Source organism: Emys orbicularis, chromosome 11 (assembly GCF_028017835.1).
Source record: "Emys orbicularis isolate rEmyOrb1 chromosome 11, rEmyOrb1.hap1, whole genome shotgun sequence".
In the NCBI taxonomy this organism is placed as follows: Eukaryota; Metazoa; Chordata; order Testudines; family Emydidae; genus Emys; species Emys orbicularis.
In genome coordinates this window covers 58497368-58512851 of record NC_088693.1, presented here as the reverse complement: position 1 = coordinate 58512851, position 15484 = coordinate 58497368, and the positions used below count along the sequence as shown (strand labels likewise).

Genomic DNA, 15484 nt, shown 5'->3' with positions numbered 1-15484 from the left:
TATATAATAAATCTATGACATCCATTGCAACTGTGTACCAAAGAAGGCATGTCTAGTAGTGGGGCATACCAAGCACTCACTTTCCATCTAAAGTGCAATTACAGCATTCTCTCTCCTCCTGCACAGCCCTTAATACATCTATTACAATACTGGTAGTACTGAACATGATAGTGTGACTTTCTAGTGTACAATCCAGACTAATGAGTCACTGTGTCACCTCAGCCCTTTAACCTAGGATGCCCTTTACAATGCCTCACTGCTGTAGGCCCCAGCCTGGACTGCTCACTAACAGCCTCCAGCATGCAAGTCACTCCCAGCTATGTCAGTGTGCATGCTGCAGCCAGCCAGCCATGACTTGGCTCTTACCAGCCGTGGCTATACTGCAGGGTGACCCCAACACACTCCAAGTCTTAGATTCCTCCCCCGTGCGAAATGTATGTCCTATATTGTCCAGGCTTGTCCTGGACAATGCAAGTTTATAAAAAGTCCATTATTTGCTTTTAACAGAACTAATATGCACATAACTTGCTATCCCAAATGGAGTTTCCCAGACACTTCAGTTTACACACACTGGATTAGATAAAACAAATTTATTAACTACACAGAGAGATTTTAAGTGAGTACAAGTAACGAGGCATAAAAGTCAGAAATGGTTACAAGGAAATAAAGTTAAAACGCCACTGGTGCCTACCTGAACACACTATATCCGATTAAAGCAAAATTTCTTACCACATGTTTTCAGGAGTCTTACTGACCAAACTTCTTAGGTCAGGACTCCTTTTCCAGTCCAATGTCTACTTCCTTTATTCCTTTGGGTGCTGTGAATTGATGGGCAGAGAGAGAGAGAGAGGGGATATCTTAGGGTGTTCGTCCTTCCTTTTTATAGTGTCAGTCCCCCTCTTGAAAAACATTTCCAGATGAGATTCAGGAGACAAAGAATCTATAGGGCAGGATGTTCGTTGCTACTTTTTCCTCACCTGTTTGAGTGCCCTTTTTTCCCCTTCCTGTTTGATGACTCTGTTTACTGCTTAAATGCAAATTAAGCAGAGCACACATTCTTTTGTTTGAGACAGACCTGTTTGCCAACCTCAGTTTGGAACATGAATTAATAACACATTACAGTGGAATCTCATGACTTCACATGCAGTGTTGCCACACATTTTATCAGGATGATAATGACCAGGAAATTATGAGTTCTTAAATGATTCTATACAAGGTATGCTTTGTGCAAAGATTAGTACAACAGGATGTGGGGTGTGGACACAGGTACATTCTGTCACACAGGTAGTATAAATGTTCATGTCTGTGCACAGCTACTGTTCAAGAATACTAGATGACCATGCATTCACTAACTTCCTTTTCCTCCTGTTATTCCACAAGTAATAGGGGCAGAGGGGAGATGGGCCTAGTAGAAATCAGTGTGTTGTGGGATAAGAGCTAAAGTGACCTAGGGCAATGCAATATGATGATGAGCGAAAGGAACCCTCTGACAAGTGAAGCCCAGGAGCTTCCATTTGTAAAGAATGCAGCCTTAAAATGCTTTTGTGCCCCTTCTCTTTCCCCTCCTAAGCCCCTGCTTGAAAGTGAAATAAACTTGCTGATACTATCCTCAGTTCCCACTTGCCAGAATCCCAAAAAGAATCACACTTAATTTGGTACCCTTCAGTCTTTGCTCAGTTGGGACCCAGCACTGAGCCAGATATACTGATGAGTGATTCTTTGAGTTATGTAAAATCTGCTCTGATGCCTGTTTCCATTGTGGAAATTAGTTTTAGGATTAATTAATGTTTGTGGAGTGCTTTGAATATGAAGAGAGTATTCACTAATGGTTAATTTGGGAAATTGGGATTCAAGAGATCTGAGTTCTATTCCCAACCCTGTGACGGACTTGCTCTGTAACCTTAGGCAGATCACTCAATTCCCATGCATCTGTATCCCTCTCAGTAAAATGGGGATAATACAGGTTGAGTTGTAAAGCATTGAGACCCATAAATCAAATGCATTCCCTATGTATCAAAGTATTATTATTTTGTCCCTAAGAACAGACAATACATTTGATGTGTGAGAAAGTATCAGAGGCTTAACACCGGCCCATTTGCAGGTTGGAAAGGAGGTAGTGTGGTCAAATGTGTTTAGATACTCATGCTGCTTTAGAGCTGCTTTTCAGTGCTGAATCTCAATGGGGTGCAGGCTGACAGGAGTTTCTAATGGAGATTTACCTTGATGTGGTCAGTCTCTCATGTAAGGGGTTAGCAATAACAGTTAGAATTTAGACTGTTTCAAAACACCAGAAAACAAAGTAGGGGTGTAACTGACATTAAATTATTTGTTTATATAGACTAATTGATTAAAGTCAATATCCCAAATGGAAATGGTGAAAGATTCAGCATTTCAGTTCTCTTGTTTGATAGTACAGCAAAGCTGCTTACAATCATTATCTTTGAGGCATGCCATTTAAATATTCCAACACAGGGTGCGGCAGTGGAGTTGGTATAAATTCCTGCAATAAAATTAATGGACCAAATTCAGCCCTGATTCAATAGAGCTGCACCCACTTAAATTCAATACAGTTTACACCAGGGTTGAATTGGGCCCACTGTCAATGAACCAAGTCCATCTGCAAATTAATGCTTTAATGCTAATGGAATAACAAATCCCTAGTTGCACTGGATAGTAAAGCTATATTTATCTACAGAAGAAAAACAGTTTATTGGGTCAAACTTGTGAGATGGGGAGGCTGTACAGTGAAATTGTGTTGTGTCTGCCCTATGGTGGTTGCTTTCTCACTTCCTGGAGCTTCTGATTCTGCTTATTAGCTTATTGATGTTGCCATATATTCCTCATTCCTTTTCACAGCTCAATGCCTGAGTTATATTTGCTCTGCATTGCTTGTATCTAGGGTTGCCAGGCATCCGGTTTTTGACTGGAATGCCCGATCGAAAAGGGACCCCGGCGGCTCCCGTCAGCCCCGCCGAGTGGGCTGTTAAAAGTCCAGTCGATGGTGCAGCAGGGGCCCGGGGCTAAGACAGGCTCCCTACCTGCCCTGGCTCCGCACTGCTCCTGGAAGCCGCTTCCAGGTCCCTGCGGCCCCTAGGCGCTGGGTTGGCCAGGGACTGGGAGGCTCCACACGCTGCCCCCACCCTGAATACCAGCTCCGCAGCTCCCATTGATTGGGAACCGTGACCAATGGGAGCTGCGGGGGGTGGGGTCTGCGGGTGCAAAGGCAGCGCACACCGTGCAGAGCTGCCTGGCTGCCCATGTGCCTAGAGGCTGCAGGGACCTGGCGGCCGCTTCCCCGGCGCTGCGGTAAGCATCGCTGGGACCCCGCACCCCAACCCCCTATCCCAGCCCAGAGCCACCTCCCGCACTGCAAACTCCTCATCTCCCCGGCCCAGCCCACAGTCCCCTCCTGTATCCCAAACCCCTCATCCCCAGTCCCACCCCCAGCTGGAGCCCTCACCCCCCCCACACACACCTGCCCCAGCCCAGAGTCCCGTCCCACACCCCAAACCCCTCATCCCTGGCCCTACCCCAGAGCCCATACCCCCTCCCACACCTCAACCCCCTGCACCAGCCCACTGAAAGTGAGTGAGGGTGCGGAAGAGTAAGTGATGGAGGGAGTGGTGGGCGTGGTCTTCTGAGAAGGGGTGGGGCTTGTGTGGGGCCTCAGAGATGGGGTAGGACAGGGGTGTTGAGTTTTGTGTGATTAGAAAGTTGGCAAATAGCAACCCTACTTGTATCTTCTACCTCTGTCCCTAGTAACCAATGGCAACAGCAGGAGCAGATGAAAGCAAGGGATTGCATGTTTGCCTGCCACACTGCCAGCAGGACAGAAGGATGAAAATTTTCCTACGGTGCCAGACACTATTAACATGAGAAGTGCAGTGCATCATGGCTACCCAGAGCTACAGTAAAACTAAAAAACATATAATGTTCAAATCCAGTATCACAAGCTTCATTTCAAACCAAGACATAGTCACCTATATATCCTTAAAAGCACATTGTTTGCAGTGTTGTTGCTGCTACAACAACACTGCATTGCCTCTGTATCTTTTCAAAAGTTGTTTGCAGTGATGATGTAGCCACGTTGGTCCTAGGATATTAGAAAGACAAGGTGGGTGAGGTAATATCTTTTATTGGACCAACTTCTGTTGGTGAGAGAGACAAGCTTTTGAGCTACACAGAGCTCTTCTTCAGGTCTTCTGGGAAAGGTTTTCAGAGTATGTCTACATTGCAATAAAAGGCCCCTAGCACCTAGTTACAGAGCTGACTTGGGCTTACAAGGGTCGGGCCATGGGGCTAAAATCAGCAGTGTAGGTATTCGGGATTGGACTGGAGCCACGCTCTGAGACACCATTACTCCCTCCCCGCAGGAGTCCAGAGCAGCTGGGGTCCAGCCTGAGCCTGAACACATACACTGCAATTTTATAGCCCCACAACCCAAAATCAGCTGACCTGGCCAGCCACAGGTCTTTCACTGCCGTGTAGCCATGCCCAGGGTGACAGCTAAATACAAGGCGGGACGCACTGTTTAGCACAAGTACTTCACACGTAAGTAGTTCATCCCCAGTCGGTGAAGGGGCCTGTTAACTCCTCGGCGGGGGGCTAAGGAGGGACTGAACCCCATTATCCCGGCCGGCCCACTAGCCCCTGCCCCCTCTCTGGAGGTGTTCCCTGGAGCCACTGGCAGAGCCTGCCTGAGAAAGACATCGGCCATGTGGCGGGGCAGCCATAGAAACCGAGAGCCTCCCCCTGCAGCACCACTCCCTGACGTCACTAAGCGCACCGCGCAAGTACAAACAGGCACGAGGACGCGCTTTTCTCCGCGACTTGCGGGCGCGCGCGCCCCTCTCGCTCCCTCCCCGCAGAGCCGCCGAACGGGCCCGCGCATGCGCCCCCCTGTGTGACGCGCTTCCCTACTCCAGAAGGTTCTAGCAGTCGGCGGCACCATTTTGTGTGTGTAGGGCGGACTCGGAGGCTCAGCACCAGCAGACCCCTGAGGTAGCAGCGGCACCCGCCGGAGCGGTGAGTCGCTGGTTGGCGGTGGGGTAGAGGGGAGTTGGGGGGCGCTGTCCCCCGCCCGCGTGTGTCTGTGCTGGGGGTGTCGTTTCCTGCCCCAATCTAGCGGGGGACGGACAGATATCGCCGCCCCGGCCCCTGCTTGAAGCCCGGGGTATTGCCCCCACCTCGGCAGACGTGAGAATGTCGCCGTCATCTGCCCCTGCGCGGCTGGGGCGGGGGCTGCTTGTTCCCTGTGGGTTTGACCCTGATTCCGGCCCATGCAGCCGCCCTACCCCGTGAAGGCTCCGCTGGGGCTGTGGCGGCCGTTAAATCCGGGTATGAGCCACCCGCCCCCGCCGCCGCCATGTTCTGTCTGTCTGCGCCGGACGGCGAGAAAATGGCTGCGGCTGGTCCCGTGGGGAGAGGCGCCGGCCGCGGCCTCGCGGGGCCAGGGCATGTCCCTGCCTCGCCCCAAGGGCTTTGGGTCGCGAGTGAGAGACCCGGCTCAGGCTCGTCCTCCCACCCCATGACGGGGCTGGGCTGCCTCGGCTGCCTCCCCAGCCAAGGAGGGACGTGGCGGCGCTCGGGGGGCGCAGCAGTTGCCCCTGGTATTCGGGGCTGGCTGGGGGGGGCTGCAGGGCAGGGACGATGGGCTGCAAACCCCTTGGGGCAGTAGTGACTGGAAGAGGCTTAACACGTGTAGCGAGGTGACCGCCGTGACCAGCTCGGCCTGCTCCGGCCTCGTTCGTGGGGAGTTACGGGGGGTCTCAGTAAGAAAGCCCATGGGAAGGATTAGCTGAAGGTCCCCAGTCGAGAGTGAACGGGAATGTTGTTTTCCCTCCCCTGACTCGTCCGACTAATACATTAGAGAGCACCTGAAAGTACAAGGGCAGCAGGATTGCTAGCGTTGCAGGCACTGCAAAATCTCTAAATGGGGATACAAGGTGTCAGGTTCGTATTTATTTTATTTGTGTGGCAGGAGTGTGTGTTAGGAACTTGAATTGGTTTATGGCTGAAGGGTGGGCTAGGAGAGAAGCTTTGAGTGATTTTTTTTTTTCATTTCCTACTCTTCCCTCTTTGCAATAAATTAATCAGACTGAGTACATTTAAGCAGTTCACAGTGTATTTTGGTAGAGGCTTGAGAACTTCTGGTAGGTGTAATAGGAGGAGGAAGGTTTGTAATACTTTCCTCATGGATTGTATTTTCTAAATGTACAACCTACCCTAAGTTCTTAATTACTTAGGGACAATCTTCACTCATTGCTGTATTTGCTTTCCACAATCAACTAGCTCTCTGTATAACTTTTCATGAGTGATGTACCAGTGTATTTGGATTCTGATATCTAAACTAACCATATTGTTAAATGTATTCACCTAAATTTGGGTTATTGCTAATTATGTACTAATGTATATTATGACTTTTAAAACAAACTTTGTATTTGTGGATAATCTAGGCACTATACCCAGATGTACAAACACTCATTTCTTAACCTGCGTATTATATAATTTTTTTAATATTAGCTTTAATAAAAAATTTTAATCTGTTAAAAAATACACGAAGTACGTTCCTAGCTTTTAAAAGCATGTTGGCTGGATGTTGAGGTAAACACTTTTTGCTCAAAAATTGATTTAATGGGGGTGGAATTTGAAGAATGAGTGGTCCCTGCTAGAGTAAGAATATTTGAGTTGATAGAATTTCCTATAAGAGGTTGGTCCATGTCTCTATATAGATGTCTTGATTTTTTTTTTTTTAGACAAAAAACACATTTAGGGGGTGGAGCAAAAATATTTCTACAAAACCATGAAGTTCACTGGGAAAACGAACTATTTTAATCTCTGTTAGCAGTTTAGATCAGTGTGCTATTTATATTACATTGTATTGGTAAATTGTAACACTATTTGGGATGTAATTTAAAGGGGGAATTGGCTTGTCTCTGACAGATGCGGCATTCCAAACGAACCGAGTATCCTGATTGGGATGAAAAGGAAAGTTGGGATTCCAGAAAGTGCAGCAGCAGCCATAAGAGAAAGAAGAGATCACACAGCAGTGCACGGGAGAACAAGCGCTGCAAACATAATCACTCCAAAGTTTCTGATAGGTAAATACATTTTGGATTTTTAATCGTGGTAAACTGCTAATCCTTTGTTTTAAGAACTGTTAAGTTTAAATTTCAGTAAGTGTATAAGCAGATCATCTGTTAACTTGTTTTGTTAGTATTTTCTTGATGCAGTATTTTGCAGATATTTCAAGAGTGAAGCCTTCCAATTAGAATTGTCTTGATGGTTCCACTTGACATAAATTGATGTCAATTAAATTCATTTGTTTTTTATTTCTAGTCAGCATTCGGAAGCCAGGTCCATAAATGAAAGAGATCATCATGACCGGCGTTACATTGAAGAATATAGAAGTGATTACAGTCAAGTGTATGAAAATGGGCACCATCACAAAGATCATGAAAATGGTTATCACAACCACAGTAGCAAGTCTTCAGGCCATAGTGGGAGGAGTAGTTATAAAAGAAAACACAAGACATATCACAGTGCCTCACATCATCATTCGCAAATGGTATGAGTAATTTTTAAACTTTTGATTATTTTATTTTAGGAAAATAACTTCTCATCTGAGCAGTAGCAGTCAAGTGTGCGAGTTCGGGAAGGTCTTATTGCTAATATTCACAATAGATTACTATTTTTTTCCCCTTGGATGAGAAGTTTCTATATCACACAGATATACTCACTAAACCCTAGAACGTATAATTGTTTATCAGATAGAATTCCACTGATGAATAATAACCACTGATTAATTACCTTTATTTAATAATTACCTGAAACATAGGTATTGCCCCTCATGTATCTTAAAATGCAAGTCTTCATATGTCATGTAAGGTACATATTTCCATCTTGCTCAAAATCCAAACCATTTAACCATTTATGTACAAGCTATTACTTAAATTTGCTTTTGTTAAACTTAGTAACTTTAATGTCTTTGAAATAACAAGAAGAGACTTATATGTGCAGTCTTTTTTTTGCAACTGTTAATTAACAAAATGTCAGATAAACAAGTGCAGTATGGTTTTGAGTATCCGACATGCATGCTGTCTATCCACTGGCAGGGCATGCTGTCTGATCTCTTAATGTAGTTATGCATAACTTTAATTGACAGAACAGTTGAAGACAATATGGTTTATACTTTTATGATAACTCTTTTTAACTGAAGAAGCCTGGAGTAGATTTATCTTTTTGTGACTTTTTTATTTCTTCTGAAATATTACTCAGAAGAATGTTTAATTCTGATGAATACTTTAAACTGAGATTTGTTTAACTTGGGTATTCTAATTTGGCCACAAGGCTATTTTATATAGACCAGTAAATAATAAATCCTGCTGTTTTACAGCATTAGACTTGCAAATAAGGACACTGCAATCCTAAAATAAATTTCAGTGCTTCAAGTGAACCATTTTTTAAAAAGAAAAAAACAATTGTGTTGTAATTTTTTGTTGCCACTTTGAGTATCTTATCTGAAAATCTGTTCCTTGCCATGTTTTTCTCCTGTAACATAAACTATGTGCCCTGTGAATTTCTGGGGACTGAATTTGAAATTGCTCCTGCCAACCGTTTGTGGCCTGGCGCGTATCTGAATGCCTGAATATCTCCCCGCTGAATGAATTTCGTATTCTGCCCTGAATTCACTCGGGTTTATTGATTGGCTGGACGATCTTGGTGCCGCCCACATGCCGTTTCCAGAAGAGTCACCGAAGGAAAAGATCCAGGAGTGTAGAGGATGATGAGGAGGGTCACCTGATCTGTCAGAGTGGAGACGTACTAAGTGCAAGATGTATAGAATATTTTTCAAAATTTATTAACTTTTCAGATAGAATAATTTCTTTTAGAATAAGATGTCGGGCTTTGGAAGTCTTTTCTTTCTTTCTTGTTTTTTGTTTTTTTTTTAATTTCATTTTATTTTTTTATTATTTTTTTTTATTTTGTGGGGGGATTGTTTTTCTTTTTCTCTAGAAATTAAACATTGATACTCATTTTCCAAAATAGTAAATGAAGTTAATGAAATTTGGAATGACATAGCTATAACTGTTTTGATGAGTTCAATAGAATAAATATTCTAGCTTAGAGATGTTTAGTTACACTTTTATAGAGGCACAGCCTAGATTAATCTGCATTGATTGAATTTAGTTTTGTGAATAACTAATTAGACTATCACTGCTTCTTTGATTGAGATTTTGTTTCTCTTTTAGATGAAATTATTGCTACTCTGGGCGAAGGTGCTTTTGGAAAAGTTGTGGAGTGCATAGATCACAAGGCGTAAGTCATTTTTTCTTATAAATGTAACTTTCGCCTAGTTTACAAAATGGTTTCGCATTTGTAGTAAATATGTATTCAAATTTTATTTGGCCCTTTAAATTTGTTGTTTTCAGGTTAGTTATTTCTTGACTGTCTTTATACTAATTGCTTTTCTATTTATATATAATGGCACTGATACAGGGAAACTACAGTTCAACCGTCACCAGTTAGAGGATCAAATTATGCTACAGCTGTCTGTACATGACTTCCATTTTGAGTCATTGAGAGTTGCTCATGTGCATATCTGAGTGTCTCTCCTATCTACAGAACAATAAATAGCATGATTTAAAAGTTTACTCTATCACACAGTTGCAAGGTTACTGTTTATGAAGGTGCAGTCCGATTTAATATTTGGATTACCTGTATATAATAAGCACTTGCTAAATCAAGAATACATAAATTTGCATCCAATTAATGGACTGCATAATTGACAGGCAATAGTACCTGTTTGTATCTGTGATTATTGTGGAATCCAGTCTACAGTCTTAATGGTTACATAATTCATTTGCAAATATCTCACTTCAGAATGTAATTTTTTACCCACTTATGACATTGAAAAGAACTGTAAATCCAATGTCTGACTATCCCAAGTTTTAAGATGGCTGACAGACATCACATCTTAGTATATCAAACTTTTATCCAACACTAACATGGGGACAGAGAGAGACCTGTATATAGTCTGTAACTTGCTATCATGTTGAACCCACATGACTTTATTTTAGTACATAACAAAAACTATAAAAATAAAGTGGTAGGATAAAATCAAACTTCTCAAACTAACACAGGTGCAACATAATTTATGATTGGGCATATTTAACACATTACAATGAAAATAAGCAGTGGGGAAAAATTGATAAGTTTTTTGTGTCTGAATGTATGAAACTTAACATGAATTTAGTTTTAAGGATGAAAAGCACTATTTTTAAAAACGTTATTTGTGATGATCATTTGCTAGTTAACTGGGAGTTTTGCAGTTGAATTCTGCAGTGAAGGAAACTTATGGGGGGTGTTATGGTATGCTATGCTATAATTATAGTTCTGCAGTTGTCTATAACGATTCAAAAACTTTATTTTACAGGGAAGGTAGACACGTAGCAGTGAAAATAGTAAAAAATGTTGATAGATATTGTGAAGCAGCTCGTTCAGAAATACAGGTATTGGAGCATTTAAATGCATCAGATCCCAAGAACACATTGTAAGTATAGAATTAGAATGGAAAATATTTTGGTTTTAGGATTTCTTCATTCCTTTGACTCCTTTCTAAAATTCCTGACTTTCTTTAAACCATAATTGTAATTTTAATATTACATACTAACATTGACACTGTACTGCCTAAATAATCCAGTAACCTTATTCTTGTAATTCCTTCCTTTGTCTTCCATGCTTATTATCTTCCCCAGTGTCCTCTCATTATTAAACTAGATTTTAAACCCTTCAGTGTGTAGGGGACCATGTTTTTACTTGCTATTTAATCATGTATACTTCCGGTCCTCTACAAAATTATTTCTATTTTGTGTAAACTCTACTGACTAGTTTACAGTTGCTGGGTGAAATGCACCTCTGAGACCCCTTCTGATCCCCCTCCCTGTCCTGTAGCAAGCACCATCTGGCTCAGAGTGGAATCACATGATTCTCACAGACTCAGACCAGGTCTTTCGTAGCAGCCCCCCAGTACTAACCATGATTGCCTCAGCGGATCTGTTTTTTTAATGCTTAGACCAGGGGTGGGCAAACTACGGCCCGCCAGCCATTTTAATCCAGCCCTCTGACTCCCACTGGGGAGTGGAGACTGGGGCTTTCCCCGCTGCAGCTCGGGGCCACTTCACACGGCTCCTGGAAGCAGCGGCATGGCCCCCCCCCCCCCTCCAGCTCCTATGTGTAGGGGCAGCCAGGGGGCTCCACTCTGCATGCTGCCCCCCTCAGCTCCCATTGGCCAGTGGGAGCTGCAGGGGCGGTACCTGCGGACAGGGCAGTGTGCAGAGTCACCTGGCCGCGCTGCCATGTAGGAGACGGAGAAGGGACATGCCGCTTCTTCTGGGAGCTGCTTAAGGTAAGCACTGCCCAGAGCCTGCACCCTTGAGCCTCCCCCCGTGTCCCAACCCTCTGCCCCAGCCCTGATCCCACTCCTGCACCCCAACCCCAATTTTGTGACCATTCATGGCCTGCCATACAATTTCTATTCCCAGATGTGGCTCTTGGGCCACAAAATTTGCCCACCCCGGCTTAGCCCCTGGAGTTCTGTTCTCACTCACTTGCAGCCCCCCAGGAGGACCCAGACCCCTGGTTGAGAACCACTGGGCTATGTCACTTTGAACTGGAGCTTAGAAGTGTGCAGTTGGCTTGTGGTTGTCCCTGATGTTAGCTGGGAGGTTGCTTATCTGGAATTGTTGTGTTGCCTTCTCTTTAGTTCTTCTAGCTCCCAGTTAAGCTAGAACAATACATTCATACAGGAAAATCTTACTATATACTGGGATTATAACTGCATACTCACTGTTCAGGTCAAATACAGCCATTTATGAACACAGTATCAGCATTCATAACACTTGCATATCTGCTGTATGTCTATTACAGTACATTTTACTATGTTTTTTTGTTTACAGTCGCTGTGTACAGATGTTGGAATGGTTTGAACATCATGGTCATGTTTGCATTGTTTTTGAACTACTGGGACTTAGTACCTATGACTTTATCAAAGAGAATAGTTTTTTGCCTTTTCGGCTTGACCACATTAGGAAGATGGCATATCAGATTTGCAAATCTGTAAACTGTAAGTATGTTTAATATTTTTCAGTTGTTGAAATTACTATTCTTTAAATAGTTTGATAACTTTCATTTTCTCTTGCAGTTTTACACTTGAACAAATTGACTCATACAGATCTGAAGCCTGAAAATATTTTATTTGTGAAGTCTGACTATGTAGAAGAGTATAACCCCAAACTGGTAAATCTATAGTTTCAAATTGTTCTCGCTACAACATATTTTTCGGGCTTATTCTGTTCGTACATTTAATGCTGTATATTTCATTTTAGAAACGTGATGAACGCACACTAAAAAATCCAGACATCAAACTTGTGGACTTTGGAAGTGCAACATATGACGACGAACATCACAGTACTCTGGTGTCTACAAGACATTACAGAGCTCCAGAAGTTATTTTAGGTCAGAAAACACTTTTTTAAACTTCAAACCAGCTTATTTAGAAATAGTATTATACTTTAATTTCTGCTCATCTGCAGTGCTTATTAATTCTGAAGCATCTTTTTGTCACATTATTACCTTAAATAGTGATTCTGATATGCAGCATTTTTTTGAAGTCAGTTTGCATTTTCAAACCAAGTTACTTTGCTTTTTCTAGAGCTGGTGGTGTTTACAGTATGATTGCCAAAATGTTAATTAACTTACACTGGATTTCTATTCCGCAGGCCATTTACTTGCTAGAAAGAGAACTCTATTTTCAGTTGCCATCATAGTATAATGGATATAAAGTTGTTTAATTTATTAATCTGTCTACATCACCATTTGGGAGTAGATTTAACTGCTTAATATCACTTAAAATGGGTATTGCTCTTGGGTATGAACCTTGCACATTTCTTATTTTTGACAGCCCTGGGATGGTCACAACCTTGTGATGTTTGGAGCATAGGCTGTATTCTCATAGAGTATTACCTTGGATTCACAGTATTTCCGGTAGGTAACTATGAAAATTCTTTATATGGAGAGAATGGGGGGAAATATTTTTCTATAGACATTCTGATGGTCAGAAACGATTTGTCCTTTTGTTTTGTAATGGGAACATGAAGAAGAGAAATAACAGATATGACCCCTGTTCACTGTGAAGCTTCTCCCTGCCTATGTAGGCACATTATAGTATGCCACCGACATGGTTATTGATACATAGCAGTAAATATTTTGCTACTTAAAAAAAATCCCAAAAACTAGCTTGTTCTCATTGTATGTCACTTACAGATCAGAAAAGTTGTCTTCAGCAAATAGATTCAAGATCCTAAATCAGTAACTAAAATATGTAGCTTTAAAACTAAAGGGGCCATGAACTGTTTTACTCATTTTCAATTTCCAGTCTGAGTTCATAGAATATCAGGGTTGGAAGGGTCCTCAGGAGGTCATCTAGTCCAAGTCCCTGCTCAAAGCAGGAGCTATCCCTAAGCAGAATTTTGCCCCAGATCTGTAAATGGGCCCTCAAGGATTGAACTCACAACCCTGGGTTTAGCAGGCCAATACTCAAACCACTGAGCTAGCCTTCCCCTAGTTCTATTTCCCTTGCAATAGTTTAGGTACACTGCTTAAAGTCTTAGCAGGTATAAAACTTTACTGAGGCCCTGCCAAGGAGCAATGCATCTATTTCAACTGTGAGCTTTATTTTAATGATTTTGTAGCAAACTATGCTGAAGTTCTGTTTAAAATGAAATGTGTTTAGAAATGTCCCCAAAAAGGCCAGTCTCCTGGATTTGCTTGTAGTAGGAACAAGATGTTATGGGAGAGAAGGTAGCTTTTAAAAATAAAGCTTTAATACTTTAGCCTTGCTTGAAAATGTTTTAATATCAGAGATGGGTGGGACTCTGAATGTTTGTAAGTCTAGATGAAAACATATAGCTTCCATTAAACTTTGTGACCAACTCTATTAAAACAGCCCACCCCTATCTCAAATTCTAGTACTGAAGTCTGATACTGGTATTTTTGAACTTAATCTGCCAATGTGAGGGAAGTGTTGCTTAGTTTTGTGATAACATTTAGCTGTAAATGATTTGTGGAAGTTAACACCTACAAATAAGCTTCTGATCAGTGAAAACCCAGGATGTACAGTTGTCAAAATAGGAATCAGAAAACTTTACAATTGTATGTGTGGGTTAATATACTAAATGTTTTTTCTGCTGTTAACTTGGGAGGAAAAACACCCTAGCATCTCTTGGTGAATAAACTTTTAAATGGGGATGGTAATAAGCTAAACACTTTTACTCTTTCTTTAGACACATGATAGTAAAGAGCATTTGGCAATGATGGAGAGAATACTGGGGCCTTTACCAATTCACATGATAGAGAAAACCAGGTAATTAATTATACTCAAATCTTTCTCCTCTCTGTAATATGTTTTGCTTTATAATTGTTTGACTTGGTTTAAAATCAGGTAGATTTATTTCATCTGAAGTTCCAGTTCATGTATTGGTTAATCTAGATATCCAGTTATGGCTTAAAGCAGAGAACAGTAATGTTTGGCTTTACTGGGATTGGGGAAAATGCATACAAGTGTCTGAGGGGCATAGATACCTTAGGACCTTGTAATACTGACTTGAACTAATCCCCCCCAAAAAAACACAACTTACCTGTAGTTTGCAACTAGTAATTACTTATGTATGTCTAGCCTCTTAGGCATCTATAAAGTCAACTAATCCTTTTGTGAGTTTATGGTTGTATTACTGTTCCAGAACATTGGTTTGTGATTGCTTCAAACAATTCTTAATCTACAGGAAGCGCAAGTATTTCCACCATAACCAATTGGACTGGGATGAACATAGTTCTGCAGGTAGATATGTTTCAAGACGTTGTAAACCACTTAAGGTAAGAGTTGATAAGAGTTAACAATTTTTCTTTGTGGGAAGAAGTCAAGTTTCTCAACTGACTTTTCCTCCCCTCCCCTCCCAGGAGTTCATGCTTTGTCAAGATTTGGACCATGAGAATCTGTTTGACCTCATTCAAAAAATGTTGGAGTATGACCCAGCCAAAAGAATCACTCTTCAGGAGGCCTTGACCCACCCTTTCTTTTCTGCTCTAAAGCAGGAAAATAAGTAAAATCTATACTTATATAGTTCTCCAGCGCAGATTATAGACTGTGTCAGTCAACAAAACAAGTATATTTATTTTGTACAGTTAACTTTGTAAATGTCATTTTGTATCATGACCATGTTTCTTAAGTGTTCAAATAAGTTTATTTCAATAAAGTTTCTTGAAATGGCTTCTATGCAGCAGAAGTGGTTCTTGACTGCCTATGTTTTCTCTATGTAAAAGTACTTTGAGTTTGAATACACTAAAACCTTAAACTAGCACCTTTCCTGTGTAGATGAAGTCTATTGAATAGAAAGCCAGTAGTTTTACCACGTGTATGGTGATGAAC

The 15484-nt window shown here is 41.9% G+C and overlaps 1 protein-coding gene across 2 annotated transcripts; it reads left to right on the top strand.

The window, feature by feature from the left end:
- The first annotated feature begins 4918 nt into the window (after positions 1-4918).
- Positions 4919-15330, top strand: CLK1 (CDC like kinase 1). Of its 2 annotated transcripts, XM_065413310.1 has the most exons (13): positions 4919-5025; positions 6943-7100; positions 7339-7567; positions 8746-8836; positions 9252-9318; positions 10436-10552; positions 11958-12124; positions 12203-12297; positions 12387-12516; positions 12962-13044; positions 14343-14422; positions 14841-14931; positions 15016-15330. In XM_065413310.1, the coding sequence occupies exons 2-13, from the start codon at positions 6943-6945 to the stop codon at positions 15160-15162; spliced, it is 1455 nt and encodes a 484-aa protein (XP_065269382.1). In that variant the 5' UTR covers positions 4919-5025; the 3' UTR covers positions 15163-15330. The 2 variants fall into 2 exon arrangements, with proteins under 2 accessions (XP_065269382.1, XP_065269383.1); XM_065413311.1 differs by lacking the exons at positions 4919-5025; positions 6943-7100; positions 8746-8836 and having other exon boundaries at positions 7547-7567.
- Positions 15331-15484: the final 154 nt, after the last annotated feature.

What these genes read in the sequence shown, in the direction of transcription:
- CLK1 (XM_065413310.1), top strand. Translation starts at nt 6,943, where the DNA reads ATGCGGCATTCCAAACGAACCGAGTATCCTGATTGGGATGAAAAGGAA. An exon ending in CACATGATAGAGAAAACCAG is followed by an intron (nt 14,423 to 14,840) that starts GTAATTAATTAT and finishes CTTAATCTACAG; the next exon opens with GAAGCGCAAGTATTTCCACC. An exon ending in GACGTTGTAAACCACTTAAG is followed by an intron (nt 14,932 to 15,015) that starts GTAAGAGTTGAT and finishes CTCCCCTCCCAG; the next exon opens with GAGTTCATGCTTTGTCAAGA.